The sequence below is a fragment of the Balaenoptera physalus genome, assembly GCF_965194825.1.
Source record: "Balaenoptera physalus genome assembly, chromosome: 8".
Lineage (NCBI taxonomy): Eukaryota > Metazoa > Chordata > Mammalia > Artiodactyla > Balaenopteridae > Balaenoptera > Balaenoptera physalus.
In genome coordinates this window covers 43,565,325-43,588,281 of record NC_138887.1, presented here as the reverse complement: position 1 = coordinate 43,588,281, position 22,957 = coordinate 43,565,325, and the positions used below count along the sequence as shown (strand labels likewise).

Here is a 22,957-nt window from a genome sequence, read left to right as displayed (position 1 = left end):
ATAGGCTTACAGTGAATACGGTTATGTAAACAGATAGTTATAATATATTGTGTTCATTACAACGTAGTATGAAACCATGGGAAAAGAAAATTGTCTCAACCGACAGGTCAGGTGTGGAGCTGGCGCTATGGACACTTAGGAAAAGATCCAAGGCAGATGTGTCATTTGAGCTGTGTCTTAACGGATAAATAGAAGCCAACTAGCAGAAAGAGTGGTGTAATCATATGTGCTAGAGATGACAAACAGTACGGTCAGTGTAGATCTGTGGAGGATATGAGGATGCCAAAATGAGTATATCCACCAAGGAACCATTTCACTTTATCTGTAAGCCAATGAGAATGCCTTAGACAAACTGTTTAGACACATTACTCTAGAAACTGGCTTACCAGCTTGGAGGATAAGCAAGATGTCAAGGAGACCATTTAAGAAGGTATTTCAATGGTCAAATGAAAGAGTTTTGATCAAACTAAACAGTGGTAGTAGGAAGGGAGAAGACAGGTTTTAATTTTTATGAGATAACATTGAGTGCATTTGATATTTGAGATAAAAGAGAAATGATCAAAAGTGATTCATATGTTCCCGGTTTGGGTGTTTGTGTGGTTGATGCACAGTGCAGTGATGTGATTCCAAGAATACAGGGAGGAAAGGAAGAGTTTGATTTGGGCCATATTGAATTGGGGCTCCAGTAAAGCTTGCAGACAGAGCTGTCCTTCTGGTATATGCATGCCTGGGAGTATAAAGCCCAAAGGAAAGATTTGGAATGGCAAGAGATGTGTGAGGGACATTAGCAAAGAGGCGGTAAATTCATGGAGATAATAAAAGTAAGAATAATATAGCGAGCATCTATACTTAAATATGGCTTACTGTGTGCCAGGCGCTGTCCTAAGAATCTTACCTATAGTAATACTTTTAATCATTGCAACAGCCTTATGAAATAGAATTATTGTCCCCACTTTATAGATAAAGAAACTGAAGCACAGAGATTGAGTTACTTGCATAATATCACATAGCTTGTGAAATCACCCTGAATTTGAGCCAGGTATTCTGGTTTTAACCCTAGGCCCTTAGTTACACTGCAATGGTGCCTCTAACTGCCATAGCCTGCCTTGGAGGCTTGGAGTAAATAAGAAGCATTGTGAAGTAAAGCTAGAAGCAAGGGGAAAACGCACATATAGGGAAAAAATAGGAGAAGAAAAAACTCCAAAAGATGAAGAGTAAAATCGTTAGAGAAACAAGTCATAATTATAGTTAACATTCATTTAGTGCTTACTATGTGCCCTGTACTGTTCTAAGTGCTTCATGTGTAGTAACTTTTTTAAAACTTACAACATTTCTCTGCAGTAGTTAGTATTATTAAGTGCATTACATAGATAAAATTAAGTAACTGATGCGAAATACACAAATGGTAAGTACCACAAGAGTACTATAGCTTGAGGAAGTAGAGATGGTGCAGTTGGGGATGTGGTATATATAGTAGAACTCAGAGAAAACGAATTGGATAAGGACAAAGTAACAAACAGGACCCATTGAAAAATTCAGAAAATAAGTGCTCAGGCTCTAGTGAGAATGTTCAGTAGAATGGTTAAGCCAGGAGCCATCTAGCAACAGATGAAGTAATGCTGATGCACGGGGCTGTGTGGGATTCGAAACAGTTCGTATAGTGTTCTCGACCTGAAGGTTTAGGTGAGAAGTTCGAGGGAGGTCAACAATAGGAGACAAGAGTTGAAAAAACTTCTGCTTTGCTTTTTTGGCTTAAGAAAAACAGTGACTTGGTCATGTTTAGAGGTTGAAGGGAAGTAGCCATAAAGAAGAAACTGTGCAGTTAATTGATGAAGCAAGACGAAGAGTATGGGAGAGAATATCATTACAGAAGTGACAGGGTCGATTCTAAGAAGGAAGAGGAAGAACCCTCATTCTCTGAACTGAGGAGAAAAGAAAAGAAAGATTTTATGTATGTGGATAAGGGTAATTTCATTTACAGAATCCTAGTTTAGCTGTTCCATAGGCCTTCTATAATTGTTTAAATCAGGTGGCCGTATATATTTCTACATATAATTCTAATTTGGAATACAGCTCAACTCTTCCTTTTATGAAGGAGGTATAAAGTATGTTTGTGTGATTGCAAAGGAAAAAACTGTTAGAAACACAACTAAATCTCCCCAAAATGATATACCCTAGTTTATGAAGTCTCAATTTCTACAGTTTGATGTATTTGAATTTACAAGCCTCCAAAATAATTGCAAAAATTTAATCCTGAATAACATCCCAAAGGAAAGGCATCCATACTTGTTAAGACATGTGGTTGGACAATTGAATTATTTCTCTATGTATTTCTCTTTCTCTAAAATGCATGAGCACTATATTTTAAAATGAAGTAATTGAGGGACTTCCCTGGCAGTCCAGTGGTTAAGACTGCCTTCCAATGCAGGGGGTATGGGTTCAATCACTGGGCAGGGAGCTAAGATCCCACATGCCAGGGCCAAAAAACCAAAATGTAAAATAGAAGCAATATTGTAACAAATTCAATAAAGACTTTAAAAATGGTCCACATCAAAAAAAAATCTTTAAAAAAATTTTTTAAATGAAATAAAACTAAGTAATTGAGGAAAAATTGAAATATGCATTGATTTGCTTAGATTTAAATATTTATTAGTTCACTGTGTGTAATTTTCACTTATCATGACAAAGAAAGCCATAGTTTCTTCAAGCTACTCAGATTAGTGTAACTGCTCACGTTAAGAGGATCCTCATTTTGAATGTTTTAAGTTTGGAATATATTATTTTTAACCTGAAAATAGAATAGTCTTTGGAACCTTGACAATAATTTAAAACAGAAGTTGGCAAAGTACAACCTGCGGGCCAAATCTGGCCCTCAGCCTCATTTATAAATAAAATTTTATTTGAAAACTGCCACGCTCATTTGTTTACCTGGTGTCTATGACTGTTTTCATGCTACAACTGCAAAGTTGAGTAGTTATAACAGAGACCATATGACATATGAAGCCCCAAATCTTTACTTTATAGCCCTTTACAGGAAATGTATTGACCTCTGATTAAAGAGCTCAAAATGAAAACGTATACAAGTGAAGTCTTATTAAGTACCTCTCTACTTTGGAAAAAATATCTTTTCATGAAAAACCAAGCCCTCATTTTGTCCTGAGCACTATAATTTCATTGGAATGAGTTTTCAACAAAACCAAACAAAATGAGTATTTTCTTGGAATGTGTTCTTTTGGATTTTATTCCTTACTGACAAAACCAATGTGCATCCCAGAGACACTGTAAACAAAGTTGGGTTCTAGGAAGGAGTTCATAAATCTCCAGTGGGGCAGTTTCAGAGCAATCCCAAAATACGTATAATATTCTTCATGCCCATGCCAGAGTGGTATAAGGCAGGCCAGTAAGCTTCTGGTCCATAAGACCATCATCATCATTTATCCCTTGGTAAGCATGGAAGATTTATTTCCCCCTTGATCTTTGTTGATCCTTCCATTGAGCATTCTCTACTTAAGGGAAACTATTTTTGTGTGTTTGTGTGTCTTAAAAATAAAGTATCAATTTTATGCACTGTATAGATTGCTTAAATAATGCTCAAATGTGCATGTTTATTATAGAAAATTCAAGAGAGGATGTAAGTTGACAGTAAAACTCCAAAACTTGAATTTGACTTTACTCTCTCAATTCTTTTTTAACTCTATACCAGAAATTTGTCACTTCTTAACTTCATCTTCAGACCACCTACTGAGTAGGATAAATTCATCAAAGTTATTTAAATATTGTTGAGAAATCTAAGAGGCATAGTTAACTTATCAGTCAGCAGTTCCTTCCAGATAACTTAGAGTTCATTGCATCTATGCTAAATTTGTACAGTCTCCATGAAAGCATAATTTTATTGATGATTCAATGCATTATGGAGACAGCTTCTCTTGTAAAAACAAAAGAAAGAAAAGTGGAGTACACAAAGTACATCTTTTAATGTTGCAGTTGCATTATGTAATCAAAACTCGGAAACTTTTGAAGCAAAATCTTATCTTCATTGTACCATCTTGTTTGCTAGATGGCTCACATTTTCTTGACCTTCACCAATGCTAGCTAATCCATGATAGGGATCAGTGACAGCCCTAAGTTTACAATTCTGTCTTTATTTACATGTTTTGAAAGCATCAGATTTGTTTCCCATGAATATTATTTCTTTGTTTTTCTTGTTATCATAACATTAAAGTATGTGAACTCTTTGCCTCGTTTGAAACATCTGTTTAGTAGTTTTGATGTTTCTACTTCAGTCTATTAAAAAATGTTCTCATCTTTTCTAAACTAACAACTATTTACAGGTAAATATTCAAAACTTACATTTTTGAACTTTGACAAGCATGTTTTTATAATGTCATATGCCCAGTATTTTAGTTCTGGAGTAATTAGCAATATAGCTTATTAATTTCATTTTTTCCATTGCAATGGCAAAGACAGTTTCTTTTGTATGAAGGGAAAATATAAAGCAGCTATGTGATCATAAGAATGGATCTAGAGCTTCATGTAGAACTCTCTTCTGTTAATTTTCCAAGAGAATGCTGAACATCTTTGAAAATTAAACATATATCTTTCTAGATCTATGGAATCAGATCCCAATCTGTTTTATCCCACTGAGACCAGTCTGACTCTGGACATCTGATTAAACGAAGTAACATGGTAATGCAGAAAGTAACTTTAGAAGTATATTTTAGAGACACTTGGATCTCAGAATTTATCATACTTTCCTCTTTCCTTTGGTCACTAGGAAATTTAGTTTTGAATTTATACTCCAGTTAGGGTAGCTCTTCAGTGCCTTATGGTATCCAGTTTTGTGTTCAAACATTATCTTTACTTTCATCCTCTGTCCTCTTATTCCCTTCATCCTGATCATCCTGATATTCTTTTCTTTTTTTTTTTATTTTATTTATTTGGCTGCATCAGGTCCTAGTCGCGACATGCAGGATCCTTCACTGTGGCGCATGGGCTCTTTGTTGTGGTGCGCGGACTTCTCTAGTTGCGGCACGTGGGCTTCTTTCTAGTTGTGGCTTGCAGGCTCCAGAGCGCGCAGGCTCAGTAGTTGCGGCATGCAGGCTCTCTAATTGTGGCACGCAGGCTCTAGAGCACACGGGCTCAGTAGTTGCAGCGCGTGGGCTTAGTTGCCCCACATCATGTGGGATCTTAGTTCCCCGACCAGGGATAGAACCCACATCCCCTGCATTGGAAGGCGGATTCTTAACCACTGGACCACCAGGGAAGTCCCCTGATGTTCTTATCTATAGAAATTTTCAATAAAACATTACTTTTAAACTGCTGTTTGCTCATGTTTGAACACTATTTCTAAAAGTATATAATTATAGTATGCTAGAGCATGAACAGATCTTACAGACAATTTAGTTTATTGTTTGCCAAACCAGGATGATCATTACAAACATTTGGATTTTTTGTTGGTTTGTTTGTTTTGCTTTTTGGTTCTTATTTTTGACTTCAGTTGCATAATTTAATCATACTGCTTAGTATATGGCACATTGTCATGATCAGTCCACACAAATGCCCTCTCTTGTTTGACTTTATTTTTCCTAGGCCACCTTTCTCCATTTTCATCCTTGCTTCCCTATGTACATCCACTGTAATGATTGGGATAAGTCCAGTACTACATTTGTATATTGAACAAGTATGTAACATTTTTAGTGTACATGAGCTGTGAAAATAAATGTATTGTGTTATAACTCTTATTCTGCTTCTACTTTTTAAAACTCAGCACTATGTTTATATGGTTTATCACTGTTGCTGTGTGTGTCTGTGTTTCATTGTTTCTGAAGGCTGCTCATCCCATCGCGTGTATTCATTGCTCCTAATTGATCCATTCCCCTACGAGTGGACCAAGAGTGTTGTTAATTCTCACTACCATATCTTTAATGATCATCTCTGCAGGTAACCTCTTATAGATATGAGTGCAAATTTCTAAATTATTATCTGTCAACATCTTTCATTTCTATAACTATTGCCAGCTTGCTTTGCAGAATTTCTGCACCATCTGCACTCTCAAAGCAGTTCATGTGGGTTCCCATTTCCGTATATCCTCACCTATATTTGGTATTTTCTTTTTTTTGCCTTTCTTCTGGGTATAATGTAGTATTTCGTTTAAATTTGCATTCCTAAAATTACTAGTAAGGTTGAACATTAACTTCGCATACTTATTAAACATTTGGGTTTCTCCTCTGAATTGCCTATTTATATGCTTTTTCCATTCCATTTTTTATTTCTCTTTGTTGACTTTCAAGAATTCTTTGCATCTTCTGTGTACATTAATCCATTCTTGAATATAAATATTCCAAACTTCTTTGATATAGTTGATATTTTGAATACATTTTTCACAGTATAGAGTTCTTATTTATGATAACTTTCTTATCATCATCTTCTTGTGTTAGATTTAAGTTTTCTCCAGTTGGATCTTTAATCTGAAGTAAATACAACTTTACTTGTTCTCTGTATAGTGTGGTAGGTTTCCCCAAATGAGCTATTAAGTAATTCATCCTGTCTCTCTTGGGGAATCATCTCTGTCATATAGCAATTTCACATTGGAAAGTGTTTTTAATAAAAGGAAAATTTTATTTTTATACTGTAATATATGATACATTTTCTGTAAGTCAAACAAATTTTTTTTTTATTGAAAGCAGGCCAGATAAACAAACAAATATATAAAATTGTTGGTCTTTATTTCTTTACTAAAACTGATTTCATTGTTAAATATATTCTGAACTAAACCATTTCAAGGCCTATGTCTGTCCATTTCCTATAAAAAGTGTGGAACCATATGGTTGATACCCATGGAAATCACTGCTTCTTCCTGACTAGCTACCAGATGTGCAGGGTTCTTTGTTCAATTACTTTTTTTATTTGACATTATGAAACATACTGAATCAATCTCTATAGCTAAGAATATTAAAACCATTTTCAGTAAGAAATTTTGTGTTTTTATAGATTGCCTATAAGAATATTTGATAAAATGATGTACTATGTACCATCTTCTTGACCAAGGAAATCTGGTCTGCAGACAGAACAGCTGGATGAAAACAATTCTGTAATAAAGATTTGATGTTGAAGGTATCCATGTTAACGAAAGTAGAAAGATTAAATCGTGGAAAGACTTCAAATACAAATTTCTAAGTCATTTTTTGTTTTTAGGCATTCATAGGCCATGGAAGATATATTTAACTTTCAAAGCAGTTTAACCTTCATAGTGTACAGCTGTCCAGACTCAAGAGTTAAAACATCTTTTCCTGAATCTATGATTCACTGTAACCAGGAGGGGAGACCAAAATTCCAAGACAGGCACTATCTATAATATGCAAATAAATGATGTAGGACAATTCCCATTGTAATTGTCGTGCTTCCACATTTTTGAACCAGTCTGGACTTTATCTATACACAGTGCAGTTTCTCAAACTGGGGTTTCTGATTATGAAAGAAAGACCTGCTTTTTATACCAGACTTGGAAACAAAAAACAAAAAACAAGAAAGTCCTTCTCATCCAGTGATGAAAGATTTGTATTTATTTCTATTTTTGCTCTTTGTTTTATTTCAAAACACTTTCATAGACTGCTTGCTGTATGCCAGAAAGTAGGCTAGATGACTTTCGTGTTTTCTCATGTATTATTCACTCTCACAGGAGGTATAGTAGGGAGAGATCAAAGGATCATATTCGTGATGATGTTTGTATGCAGATTCTTTTCAGGGGAAGACAGTGTCCTGGAGCTGTTTCTTCTATGTATCTGTGGAGCAGAGACGTCTTCTTTCATTAGTTAGTAACTGCTCCTGAAATCGTGCTTGTTTCCTCTCTATCCAAGTCATTATTGAACTTACCTAGAAAAAGTGAATAACTTTTGGATGTATCTTTACTTGTATACCCCATTGTTTTGCATGTTTGTGCCCTATGAACTAATTAGTATGTTCTCGTTTTTCAGTGTGTTCTGAGTACTCATTGTGGAATATTCAGAATGATTAGGAGATAAGCCTTTGCCATTATGAAACTTAGTATATGGTTCAAGAGATAAAAATTGTGTGGAAAAATAATTTGAAGAGGAATAAAAATACCAACTTATGTACTACAGATGTGAATGCTATTGAGTTACAAAAAGAAACAAAAGATTTTTGTGGGCTGTAAAGGAAGTATTCATTTAAGAAGGGAAAATTTAAGCCTAGAAGGAATTTTTTTAAGTAATGGATGGGTGGAGTTCCCAACAACAGAAAGGAGTTCAACTAATGGAAAGAAAGACTAAGACCAGAATAAGACCTGGAAGTGTGAAATAAGGGGAGAGTTCAGGGGCCAAGAGCAGCGGCAGTTGTGAGGAGGAAGGTTTGATTCTAGTATTGTATAGGTTTCCCCCCACCACCTGCCGTTAAAAGTAAAACATTTTCTTGGGCTGCCATCATAACTTAGAATGTTTATTAAATATTCACAAGACTGAAACAAATGCATTCTTTATGCTCATAGCTTTTATTCAAATATAGAATGAAAATAAATTTACAAATAAAATAGAAATAAATATATGCATCATTTAAATGTTTATTTAATGTGATGACTTTTTTTCGCTGAAATAAGGTATCTCCATGAACATATTCTGGAATACAGACTACCACATATGAGTGTGTATGTGTGTGTGTAAAACATCTATCCACAACACCTTGTGCCATATGATGATGCGATCCCCCCACACGTTGTTCAAGTGACTTCAAAACTTTTTATGTACATTAGTACGTAGGGATGTTGTTTGGTTTTCATATGGCTGGAATGTATTATTAACATATTAAATTTACCTTTGTTCTCAGCAGCTGGAAACTATTCAAGCTTTAAAAATGGTTCAGAATAAACACAAACACTCACAATGAGGTTGATCTTCCACACAATCCCAAATAGAGTTTATTAATTTATATTGATTATCATGAATATAAACACATTAAGAAATCCTTCTAGAAAATTCATTCATCTACAGAAGTGTACCTCTTCCACCAACCCTAGTGAGAAACACCACATTAAGCTGCTTTGGGATAGACAATCAGAAAGGCAGAATCTGGTTCATTGAGCAATTCTCACCTGCTCAGAGGAGCAGGAATAGAGTCTGAATAAGTTCTCAATCAGGAGCATGACAAAAGGGAGTGGACTTTGAAGAGTAAAATAGTACCCATATGTTGACATAAAGGGGAAAGATACCAGGTAAAAGAAAACTTATTACAGGACTGTTGTTACGTATTTGCAGGTAATGTTGCAGGCTCGGGTGTACAAAGGTTAACAGGTGAAATGATGGTGTTAAGGGAAGGAGGATACTTTGACATTGGGTGTGAAGGAGGCCTGAAGAAATGACATTTAGTTCAGCCTTTCGGGATGAGAAGGAGCCTGCCGTATGGGAGTCCCTCTAGGTCCTGAAACAGAATCAAGTTGGGCATGAAAGCAGGAACAGAAAGAAGAAGGATTTGGGGGAGACTGCCATGAGATAAGGTCAAAGAAACAGTCATGAAATATGGAGCAAAAAATAGTGAAATGGAATGGATGGATTTTTTTTTTTTTTTTTTTTTTGGTAAGGAGAGAGAGTATAGGTATCCCAGCTCTCTCAACACAGGTCCTTGTAGGTACATTGATCATTATGATCTGGGAAACATAAGAACCCCTGAACTAATAATGTGAGAAACGGCATTTGTTCTGGCATCACAAAAGAAATTAAATTTAACAAATCTTCATTTCACTCAAACTTTGAGTGCTATGCTGAACTGGAGAAAGCTCTCTCAGTTTGCTCTTAACAATACTGATGTAAATTGATCTCAAAGTCATTGATATGAAGTGATCTCAATATAAAGTTCAGGACACACACACACACACCTGATGTAATTACTTACCTCTTTCTCATATATATTTATATTATATTTATATATAGTATAACTATAAATATATAAAAGAAATATATGTATTAAAATATGAATGTATAAATAAAATATTAACATAATTTATATACATTTATATAATATATAGTTAATATACTCATATAATAGGTATATAATATATATAATTATATATATGATTTTTAGGATCTCATCATATGATAACAAAAATGAAAAAATTCTAGATAGTGGAAAGGGTTACAGGTTGGCGTTCTTTTGTCCTGGATAATACTTCAGTGCCATTGATTTTCTTGTTCTTGCAGGTGAAGACAGATGACAGAATGGTTAAGATGGACCTCGGTTTACTCTTCCTAAGGGTACGCAAAGTGGATGCTGGGACCTATTTTTGCCAGACAGTAGAACATAGTTTTGTCCATACAATCCGTAAAATCACCCTGGAGGTTGTGGAAGAGGAGAGAGTGGAGGAAATGTTTAACAAAGACTACGAAGAGGACGGGCCTCACAAGATGCCTTGTCCTGCTCAGAGCAGCACCCCACATGGAACAAAACCCTGGTACAAGGAATTCTTGCAGCTGATTGGTTATAGCAACTTCCAGAGAGTAGAAGAATACTGTGAAAAGGTATGGTGCACGGATAAAAAGAGAAGAAAGCTTAAAATGTCCCCTTCCAAGTGGAAGTATGCCAACCCACAGGAAAGGAAGCTCCGTCCCAAAGCCGAGCACTATCGCCTGCCTAGGCATGTGCTGGACTCCTGATGGGGCGAAACCATCTACTGGCTTCTGAAGAATTTATATTTAGAAACTAAAAAAAAAAAAAAAAAAAAAAGAGAAAAAGAAACCATCCACCTTCTTTGCATTACTTAAAAGAGATTTCTGTAATACAGAAAGGACTATAAAGGTGTTATGATAAATTATTCTATATACTCATTTGACTGGTTGAACCTTACATAAAATTAACTAATTTTTTAAAAACAATGTATTGCTCGATGATTTCACATTATATTTATCAAAAGGTGACCATAGCTGTAGCTTTGAGTACTTGGCTGCTTTTCCTTGGCAATTATTTTACCCTGGGAAGACTTAATATTATTGCAATATTGCTGAAAAATTAGAGATTTTCATAATCATGGCAAAAATAAATGTTTTATTCCTTCTGAATTTTGCCTTTCCACCACGATGTAAAATATATAGACTATCAGATACTTTAACATTCTCATGTGAACCATCTGTAGTCTTTAAGAATTATTGTGTTAGTGTTGTCTAAGCCATGAGCTTTATGAAGCAGGTATGTCGTAATTATCGTAAACCATGAAGGAAAAATTGTGGTCACCTTGAGGCTTGTGCTTTTCATAAAACATTCATTAAACCATATTCACAATAGTTCTGTTTCAGGATGAAAACACATTCTTTCAATTTCACTCCAGTGCAGAAAGAAGAAAGTTAAGGTAACTTCTCAGAAAAACAGCAAAATGTGTCAGAACAGCTGCAGTGACAGACTCTAACTGAAAACATTTTTGCTGCCCTCTTGTGGTAGAAAAGGTATATTCTCATATCTTTTTTTTAATTCTATGGTTTGTCCAGTAAAGATCTGAAACCAGTTTCTCAGTAACTATATCTAGCTCATTTTCAGAAAAAAAAAACTAACTGAAGTAAAAATGTGTTAATGCTTATATCATGTTTTAAAGTGGAGATAATATGTTTATTATTACCTCACAAGCCCAAAATGAAGATACTACGGCACTGAAGCTCTATTAAAACTTAAATTTTATGCCTTCTAAATAATCTTCCATGAAATCTAAAAGATATTCCAGAAACATGTTTTATTATTTTAAAAAAAGTAAAGCATTCTGCTCTCAGATATCAAAATTTCCTTTCAGTTTTATATTAAGAAATAGGAAAATTGTTTCATGAGGTTCACTTAACTACTGAGATGTTTAGAGCACCTTAACTTTTTTCTTATAAATCTTATCAGAAGTTTTTATTTTTGAGAATGCTTATTTCCTGAAGTTTTTTCTTCTGTTTTATTTAGCCATTAACTTTCTAAAATATGAAATTTTGAGAGTTTTCATTTAACTAAAGACTAAAAGCAAGTGACTACACATGAAAACAATTATGAATATTTAAATGTTAATTTTGAATAACATTAATTTCAGTTTTCAAAATTAGCTTATAGGCTATACAATTATGAAAGTTAAAGTGTTGATAACTTGTGATGGTTTGCAATTTCATTCAAACATTAACAAATTTAAGAAAGTTTGGAAAGTTCATTCAATAAGCTGCCAAGCTCCAAAAGTCCTAAAGGAAACAAATATATCGGAAATTAACATTCTCTGAAAAATGCAGTTGTTATTTACCTAGAAATCCACTGGAGGTCATTGCTGCCCACCAATATTAACCGAAAACTGTATGTGTTTCAATAGAAGCCTGCCCAACATGGAGAAATAGACCCATAACCACAAATCACAGGGTCCTTAGCAAAGTTTATGTCTGAAATACTCAAAGTGAACAGATAAGGCAAAGCATAATTGAAAATATTCTTCCATTAACACAAGAGAAGGGAAAGTAGGATTTTCTCCTGTATTCAAAATTTTTAAAAAATAAGGCAGTTGCGGTATAAGTAGTTATCACTTTAAATAACACACACAAGCAGTTAATAATAATGATGGCAGTGACGTCAATTGTGAACTAAAATATTTGGTAACTGAAGAGAGAAGACTAAGGAAAATAACTTTTCTATGACATAAGTCTTAAGAATAAATGGTCCTACAAGCTGTTCAACTAAAATGAGATGACTATTTTAACAAGAAAAAGAAAGAACCTTTTTAAAATGCTAACTTGAAAGAAGCCTGATAAGAAAATTTTGAGGACACAAGTTCACAGTTTAGGGAGAGCACTAAATTTCATACACACTTATTTTTCTGTTTTCTCAGTTTCTGTCTCTCTCTCTGTCTCTCTCCTGCCTGCTCCTCCCTCCTCTTTTCTCCCCCCATATGTGAGTGCAGGTACACAATCACACACACACACACACACATCATGACATACTTTAAGATAAATCTCCGTTGCCCTCTCAAAAGACAAACCAGCAACCTATGTTGTCCCATATGTGAGTGCAGCTACACAATCACACACACACACACATCATGACATACTTTAAGATAAATCTCCGTTGCCCTCTCAAAAGACAAACCAGCAACCTATGTTGTCCTCTCCTTCTTGAAAATCTGAAACATACCACAGAAACATATTGGCAATCTTTTTTTTCTGTCTGGCATTAGAAATCAAATTTAGAATCTCCTTTGAGACATGCCCAAGCTGGGAAAATCACAAGTGAATTGATCCTTTTTATCCCCTTTTTCTTGAACTCGGGAAGGGCACATACTTAGTCACCTGCCTTGACTCCAGCACATTTTCGCCCGACCCCGTGCCCTCTGGGAACACACAGCTGAGAAAGAATCATAACCCATAACTACCCATCCTAGATTCAAAGGGACACCTCCATGGGGGGTCAGTCTCCTGCTTCTTCAGCTGTCTTCTCTGTTATTCTCTGGGAAGGGAGAGGACCTGTGAATAGAATGAGTTTGGCATAGGACAATGTGCACCTCTGTTTTCAGTCTTGTGTCACCCATTGAGCTAGATAGAGATGGAGATTTGTTAGCTAGAAGGATTACAACTTGAATGGATCTTACTTTATGATTTGTGAGGTCTCTTCCACATCTAGCCTTCTACATTGCTAATGTTTTCTTTTGTGGTTATTACTGAATATTTCAGTGCAAAGCTATCAACTTGGAGAAACAGGAATTAAAAATAGTAATAAACACTAATAAGAGCTCTAGCAAAAAGGGAACAGAAAGTCTTTGCCTGCTTATTAGTAAGTGGCAGTTCCATATATATTTTAGAGTTTTTTCCTTCCTAAAGTTAGTTAAATACTTAGGATGTTTTTAATCAAGTGTTTAATATTTGCTCTAGGGTGTAGGGTTTTGTAAATCTTCATAGTTATTATGAACATTTGTAAAATTTGTAAATTACAGTAAATCGTTTTGAGTGTTAGTGGTAAGCATGAAACGAACACAGCAGCTGTTGTCCTTGAAATGAATTGTCTTCAGCCTGACTGATATATTAAAAATATCACTTAGCATTGTATAGGTGTTTGAGATCCCAGGAGAAAGTGCCACAGTCATGATACCAGTAAGGAGTTGCTGTTATTTTTCTTAGAGCAAAGTATCACGTTGAGGTACTTCTTCAAAAGCAGTGCTCATTTTTCAGGCCAACAACTGTTGCATTTGAATCAGATATAAATAATAGATTTTCCAGAAACACTTTCGATTGTAGTATGTTAGGTAAGCTGGTACGTTTATTTTCTTTTTCTTGGGAAGATAGCATTATCTTTTTGGCCTTCATTATAAACTCAGTGTGTTCTGTTTGTGTCTAAATGGCTTAGTTACAAGCTGGAGGACTGTATTAGGGTATTTTTGTCCGTATGGCTTCCTTTTATTTGCTTGCCTGTGTCCATCACAGCATGTGCCATATTGTTTCTTCTCACTGATGATAAGCCATGAGACTTATTACCATCTGGTGGCAAGCTACAAAGACCCTTGACAACGGGTCTCTTTGACTATTGCATGAATCTGCCACTGTACACTGCAGAATTTGTACCATTATGTATAATTTCTATTTAGTTCAACTTAGAGGATAAAGAAATAAATATTTGTAAACCCTTGAGTGCTGTCCGAGGAGTGTTTTCTCACTTTTTGGCAGTTGAACCCAAGTTTCATAATATGTGAAGCTGAACGTAAACATACAATGTTAGACAAACACTAATTTTTAAGAAGTTAGAAAAGAATTCAGTTCTCTTTCATTTCAAATGTATAAGTCAACTTTCTTAAGAAGGAGAGTTCATTCATCTCAATACCTTGGAGCAGTTGGATTTGTTTATGTCACATCATGTTTCTAGGACCAGCATCCAGAAATCCCTTTCAAAGCTGCATCATCCAGGTAAGAGATATGGAAAATGAATGCCTTTAAAATGGTAACTAATAGGATGTTTACAATTTTTACAAGCCTCGACTGGTATCTAAATTGCTGTTTTCTCTGCTATTTTTTATAAGAACTTGGGGAGGTCATTTAAATGAGATTTAGTGTTAAATGACTCCTTCTTTGGGGAGTTTTGTTTTCAAGGCCAATTTTATTGTATCGGTAAGTAATTAGTTCCGATGTTTTAAAGGAAGATTTTGGCAGCAGCCTAGGACATGTTTCTGACAGCTTTGTGATATGACAGTGCCATTACTGCCTATACATGTTTCACACTTGCATTTATTTATAATACAGGGCCTACTTTTAGTGTAGTATTTGATGAACCCGTTGAAACTGCTTTTTAGATCCATACCCAGTCATTAATCAAGGAAAAGTAGAGAAACATTTGTGGGGATTAGAAATCTCTTACCTATTATTCAAAGGGAACAAAAGTATGCACCCCTTTTTATTCAGAACTATGTGCCAGGCAGTGGATGGTTGCTTAATAATGCCATTAAGTTATGTAGATAAATAAAAATTGAATTATATTTGTTCTCAGAAGATGTTTTCATTGGAAAAATTCCAAATCTTCATTTTACTTTATGCACTGAGACACTCAACACCAGTGTAGCTTTTAAATCTTTTTTTCAAGTGTTTTGAGTGTTGTGAAAAGTACTTCTAATTATGAATCTTGGGACTTCTGGTCAGGATGGCATTGAAAAGCCACTCTTTGGTTCAGAGGAGCTGCAGTGATGTAGCAATGATGGATGGTACATAAAAAGAAAAAATAATTTAACAAAAAAAAGCAAGAGACAAGTCACAACAAGAAGGTAGTCATCTGCAAGACAGGAAGAGGGCTGTCACCAGGACTGAAGCGGCCAGTCCCTTGATCTTGGACTTCCCAGCCACCAGCACTGTGAGAAATAAATTGTCTGATGTGCAAGTCACCCAGTCTATGGTGTTTTTTTTACAGCAGCCTGAGCAGACTAATACACAATGAAAGCACAGAGGAAGGCAGAGAGATTAAGGAATAAACAGAAACATGCAAAATGAGCCTACAAACAAATATTCCAAGACATTTCAAAATATCTGAAGTTAAGTGAAAAGTGATATCTGGAAAAAGTGATGAGAAGTGGCCTCTCAACCATGACTGTCGGCTTAGAGCAATCAGGTTAGGGCATTCAGAAAGAGTTTCCATATTGTAGGAGGTTTCTTCTTTGTGGCTCAGAATAGGTTTGGGGGGAAGGGAAAGACAAAATTATAAGCTCAGTATTCAAGCAGAAAAACAAAAAGAGCTAGTGACAAGCAGGATGATCCCTTGGAGATTATTCCATAAATTTAATCTATTTTGAAGGAATGATTGAAGAGTTTCTTAATTTTACATGTTTGTTTTTTTTTTTTTAAGCAGCGTAAAACAACTCAAATTTGTTATCTTGTGACTTCCATAAATCAGAAGTCCAGGCCCAACGTGTTTCAGTTGGATTCTCTGCATAGGATCTCAAAAGACCAAAATCAATGCATCAGCTGCCTGGGCTCTGGTGAAGAATCCACTTTCAAGTTCATTCAGATAATTGGGAGAATTCTGTTCCTTGTGGTTCCAGGACTGAGATCCCGTCCCTGCTCCATATTCAATGCCAGCAGTGGGCTCTTGAGTTCTTCTGAAGCTTAGACTCTCTCTGACTTCCTCTCACGCTGCATTTCTCTGTCTCCAGTTGGAGAAATGTTACTGCTGTAAGGGTTTGTGTGATTAGACTGGCCCCCCCCCCACATAATCCAGGCTAATCTCCTTATTTTAAAGTTTGTAACCTTAGTTACATTGCTAAAGTCCCCTTTGCTGTGTAACAACATATTTTCAGATCCTGAGGATTAGGGTATGGGCATATTTCAAGGACCATGTACATCCCCTGGCCCCCAAAGCTTCACATTCCTCCCAAATGCAATACACATTTACCCCCATCTCAAGGTCCCCTAATGCTCATCCTTCAGCTCAGAAGTCCTCAATCTTCTCGTCTGCTTCTAAGTCAGGTATGAATAAGGCTCTTGATATACCATCAAATACCCTTCGGGGGTACAGTTCCTATCCATCTGTGGCCCTGTGAAACTAAAGGAACAAGTTATCTGCTTCCAACATATAATGATGGATATAATGGTTTAAGGATATTCTGGCTCAAACAAGGAGAAAATGGTAGATAAAAATGGAGTCCCCAATCGAAAGCAGTTTGAAAATTCAGCTCGGCAACTTCCGTGAGGTTTCAAGGCCTGGAAATATTCTTCTGTGCCTCTTGGCTTTCTCTCTGAATATCCGTCTTACCCTGTGTGCTCTCTATCCCATTGTCTGGACTCCCTTTTTAAAATACCAAAATCAAAGACATAGCTCTTCCTAAAAAACACTGATATGAAGTATACAGATAATTATCTCAGCTTTCAATTTTGTAAAATTGAAATTTTTTTCCTGTTAACATCAGGATGATGTGTAATTGACAGCTGACATTGAGTTATGCTGACTATAACATTCTACCAGTTTAATAAATGAAAGTGCTAAGTTCAAAGTTGTCTTTCCTCGAAGGCTTATGGAAAAATGAAGTAGTCGTTCTATCAGGTAAGTAGATGTATCTCACCGTGGGGTTTTTATTATGTTTCCTCAGTGACTAATGATGTGCTTATTTGTGCTTATTTGTTATTCCTATATGTTCTTAGAGGACATAACTATTCAAATTATTTGCCCATCTTTATTGAGTTGTTTGCCTTTTCATTATTAAGTTGTAAGAGTTCTTTATATTGTTTAGATATAAGACCTTCGTCAGGTATAAATGGTTTTTATTAAGTTCTATTTATTGACATTTCAAGTTTAGGAAATTTTTGCCAAACACAAGGTCACTAAGATTTTTTTCCAGTATTTTCTTTCAGAAGTTTATGGCTTTACTCTAACATTTAGATCTATAATCCATTTGAAGTTAGTTTGTGTGCACTGTGAAGTATGTGTCAAGATTTATTTTTTTACATGTGTTTGTTCAGCTATTCCAGTACCGTTTATTGAAAAAACAATTCCCCCATTGAACTGTCTTTGTACTTTTTTTTTTAAATTGAAGTGTAGTTGATTTACAATATTGTGTTAGTTTCAGGTGTACAGAGTAGTAATTCAATATTTTTGCAGATTATATTCCATTATAGATTACTACAAGATAATGGGTATAATTCCCTGAGCTATACAGTAAATCCTTATTGCTTGTCTATTTTGTATGTAGTAGTTTGTATCTGTTAAACCCATACCCCCAGTTGGTTCCTCCCCCCTTCCCTCTCCCTTTTGGTAACCACAAGTTTGTTTTCTATGTCTGTGAGTCTATTTCTGCTTTGTGTATACATTTTTTTTTTAGAGTCCATGTATAAGAGATATCATAATATTGTCTTTCTCTGTCTGACTTATTTCACTAAGCATAATACTCTCCGGGCCCATCCACATTGCTGCAGATGGCAGTATTTCATTTTTTTTATGACTGAGTAATATTCCATTGTATAAATACCACATCTTAATCCAGTGGTCTGTTGATGGGCACTTGGGTTGCTTACATGTCTTGGCTATTATAAATAGTACTGCTATGAGCATTGGGGGTGCATGTATCTTTTCGAATTAGTGTTTTCATTTTTTCCGGGTATATACCCAGGAGTGGAATTGCTGGATCATATGGTAGCTGTATTTCTAGTTTTTTAAGGTACCTCCATACTGTTTTCCATAGTGATTGCACCAATTTACAATCCCAACAGCAAATGAGGGTTCCCTTTTCTCTACAACCTCTCCAACATTTGTTGTTTGCAGACTTTTTGTTGATAACCGTTCTGACTGGCGTGAGGTGATACTTCACTGGGGTTTTGATTTGCATTTCTCTAATAATTAGTCACGTTGAGCATCTTTTCATGGTCTTTGCACCTTTTGATGAAGGTGATCAGCTATAAAATTTTTAGTTTGGCTGAACCAGGCTAACCTATCAGACTTAACGGTTTACCCCTGTCCCAAAATGTGTAACATTCCATATATATGAAAGTCCTTTAAGTCCTAAAAATTCTATCAAACAAAGAATGTCTTTGATTTATCAAGCCATCTACTTTAAAATGCCAATAACTCTTGTAGAACTGAGTAGATAGAATTCACATCAGCAGTATCAGTTAGATCAACCAGCCATATGGAGTCATCTGAACTGTTAGAATGACATTTTTGATGGAGTTGGGGTGGGGGAAGGAAGTGAACAGAGGAAAGAAAGGAGCTATTTGGCTTTTTAGAATGGAACGCTTTAAGGAAAAGTTCAGGCCTTGGTTGAGAGATTAGAGTAACAGAGGAGGAATGTGCCCCCAGGGGTAAGAAAATGAAAATAAGAGATAAAATGACTTTTTATACAATTTTCCCTGTATTCGTGTTGTTCTTTATTCAGGAAAAGGTATAAACTTTAAAAATGCTTTCTACAACCCCCTTCAAGTTTGTTGTCCACTATCATCCACAGTTCCTGAGTTCTCAGATGCCGGTGCTTCTTTCTCCTCCTTTCTGCACTACGTGGCCTTAAATCTCAGAAAGCAGAGCTCAGGCTTGTTAATACTCAGGTGAGGTCTTTCAGGGACATATCGGTTAAAAAGATTCTTGTGGCTTTCAAAGTAATTCAATAGCTGTTTACAACATTATTTCCTTAGGGATGGTACATTTTTGAGTTATCAAAATGCAATTTGCCAAAAAATGCAACTTGTACCTTTGGGCAGGGTTTTCTGTTACATCATCATAAAAAGTCATCTAATTCCTCAAAGATTTAATTATATGCAAAATAATCTTAGTGCTAATATATTTTTTGAAACACCATCTTCTAAAATTTTAAGTGTATATTTGGTTATCATGTTCTTTATTAACCAGACTATTATGATATGTAGAATAATATGTCAAATATAAACTAGTTCCTAAAATGTGTGCATAAATGGGCATTTACTGTAACACTTTTACTCTCTCAGGAGTGATATTGCAGATATATTCTTGGTAGCAATCTGAAAATTAGCTTGGAATTTATTTTTAAATGTGAGAATGTCTCATTTCTGCAACAAATTAATTCCGTTTAGTGAGGACACACATTGAAACACTGAATTTATTTATTCTGGTTTGTCATGTCTATATGTAGCCTAGCAGTCAAAGCTTTTCTAAACAGGAGATTTTAAAACTGTATTCATTTTACCACATTTTATGATATAGCACAAAAAAATACTGCAGAATGTTTTCAGAGGATCCATAAATGAAAGACTGAGGCACTTTCCTGAGGAGATCAGTAATCAGTATTTTATGTGCTACATTGGTCTGTTCATCATCTACTATGTTTGAGGCATGTGGTTGATATTGTATTTGGTACAGTGCAAAGCTCTCTCTGCATTATGTTAAAAATGATCCCTGCACCAAGGGACTAGCCTAATTCAGGTGTTTAATACCAGTCCCCTTCCCTTGTCATTCTCCTTTCAGTCAGATAGATACATAGATAGATAGATAGATAGATAGATAGATAGATAGATAGATAGATAGATGTATAGATACATTTTATTATTGAAGGAACCTTTCCAAACAGCCTCACTAAATCTTTTACTACCCTCCTAAAAATCCCCTCCAAGGACTCTATTCTTTGTACAAAAGGAAGCCAAAACTCCTTAGCCTGACATTCAAGGCAACTGCATTATCTCTTGTGTATTCTATGCTGTATAACAATGGAGAAAACTTAACGTATGGAGCCTTTTTAAACATTTTTACCTTGCTACCCTCAACTTCTGGTATGTTATAAAATAGAGCTATACTCCACTTGTGTTACAACTTGGATAGGCAGAAAAATTGTAGTTTCTTTACTATCTTTATCAAGCCCAGGTCTTTTTCACAAGCTCTGAGAATCTGGGTATCAGGAAAAAACACTTGAGCTCTTCTTATTACCATTTGATCTGATGAAATGACTGTGACAGACCTTGTAGTTAGGCCATAGTCCTTCTTGGACACTAAGTCTCAGACTCTCAGATGGCGAAGTGCTGTCTCTCACCCAAGGTCTCTCGGGAGGATGGCGTACAGGGGTATGGAGGAAGGAAGACGTGTGATCTCCTGTCACTGTGAATGACAGTGTCTTCATATCCAAGCCATGCCTTAGAGTGTCCTTGGGCTCCTAGAGTCTTCAGTAGAATTATGATGCCATTAAAATATCTCATTTTCTCTCAAGGCCTTGATGATTCAACCTCAACTCCCAAATCCCTGGTGCTAAGTTACACTAGGATCTGGCTCTCCCCCTCAAGAAATTCTTAGCCCCCATAGTCCACCTGTAGTACCACTTCGCCTCTTCTGGTAGGTTAACTGGCTGACACTCTTGACTGTCTTTCACTTCTTTTCTCAAGGAGGACAAGAACTTCTGGTAATTTTAGTCAACTCAGTGTGTTGAGTGGAGACACCTGTGTACTTTGTGAGCTGATGTCCAGGTTCTGTTTACCTAGTTTCTCACTGTGTCACCAGGTTTCTTTGGTGAGACCTAGTCCCAGGTTGATATATAGACCATTTATATGATAGCTTCCTCTAACTTTTTCAGGTGAGATGTGGGTTATTCTACCCACAGTAACCTCTTCTTGTTATCCACTTTTCCATGCTCGGGGGGCTTTAAAGCAACTGAGAGGGAGAAGGTATCAAGGCCTGAGATTTTATCTCACAAGTTAACGAGGTAGCCTGTTACTGTTTCATAGGTGCTGGCAGAAGACACAATATCCCTAGATCAGGGACAAAGGACTTATTATTCATAATTCAGAAAGTAGCATGAGTATGATGTTGGCACTGGTTTCTCTTTTCCCTCTGAGTTCCATAGAGGTGACAAATTTCTCCTCCAGTAAATACTGAGTACATTTTGGGTTTGATTCACAGCTGAAAATCATTGATTTTGGGAAACCTGCTGCTTTTTATTTTAAGCTTTGTTTTTGCTCTAGAGGGATACATTGCATCATCCCTTAAGTTTGCTTGCTGCCAATCCAACCCTGAGAAATGATGCAGGTAAGAAAAGTCAAGGCTTTGAATACTTGCCACACTTAGCAAGAACATGCAGGGGGTCTTCTGTCCCATGGCAGAGTGCCTCTCCCAACAGTAGGTTCATATACATTCCTCACACTTAGCCTCTCCTACCTCTCACTCCTTTCCACACTTCTCCAGACCAGGAAGAATGAGCTTTTCTTTTTCTTACTCTACATAACATCCTTCTTCTTTCTCATTACTGCCTAACGCTAGGACATCATAGTGGATAGGAGTAAGTCTCCTACACTATGGAAGAAGATCTCAGATGTCCCTTCACATCTAGCACGTGAAAAATTCAGTAGGAGCTAAGTCAGCTCAGGTCCTCTGGGAAACAGACACCAGGATGGAATTAGAAATGCAAGAGAATCTTTGGAGGCAATGCCTGTGAAAAATAAAGGTGAGAGAGAGGAGAAGTAGCCAGGTGAATACTTTAAGAGTATTATACAGGTCTGACACCTATGGGAGGAGATGGGGGAAGGAAGGAGTATTTGGGATGAAGAATCTCTGAATGTGATGTAACTCTGAGGAAGCGGTAGGCAGCCCAATTGGGAGTTTCCCATTGGGAAGGAATGACCAGATCTGAGTGTCCCTGCTACACTCAGTCATCGAGTTGCCCTGGGACTGGGCTTCAGCTAGGGGCCATCAGCTGACTGTACTCTTTGCAGCTGGTTCTCTCTTACAGGGAGTTCTGAGCAGTGTACTTTCTTGGCTGCCACAGGGACCAAAGGAATTATCCATCTTGTCTCTTTATAATGGCTTGTTTTAAAGCCTGTCATCAAACTAAAGAGCTCCTTCTCTGCCTTGGAGCCATGATTGGCTTGTACTGGGAGGCAGAAGATTGCATTGGGGGAAATTAGAACATATACTTTAATTTTTCAAAAATATTCCCATTGCAGATTCTTTTATGTCTTAAGATGTTGAAACTTATCTTTTGCAAAGCTATTTTCAAGGCATGTGTTCTCCATAAAGCTCTCCCAGAATTAATCTCTAACTCATAAGT

The 22,957-nt window shown here is 36.2% G+C and overlaps 1 protein-coding gene across 5 annotated transcripts in view; it reads left to right on the top strand.

Annotated features, from left to right (window-relative positions):
* The window catches only part of SEMA3E (semaphorin 3E), a 273,212-nt gene extending 250,464 nt beyond the window's left edge, over nucleotides 1-22,748 (top strand). The window contains exons 17-19 of one of the 5 annotated variants that reach the window (XR_014266690.1): nucleotides 10,206-12,904; nucleotides 13,016-14,894; nucleotides 19,406-22,748. Coding sequence is in view for 3 of the 5 variants with exons in the window: in XM_082472482.1 (XP_082328608.1) it covers nucleotides 10,206-10,658 (453 nt within the window). In the remaining 2 variants the exon portion in view is untranslated. The other 4 variants (XR_014266691.1, XM_082472484.1, XM_082472482.1 and 1 more) reach the window with 4 other exon arrangements.
* The last annotated feature ends 209 nt before the right edge of the window (nucleotides 22,749-22,957 follow it).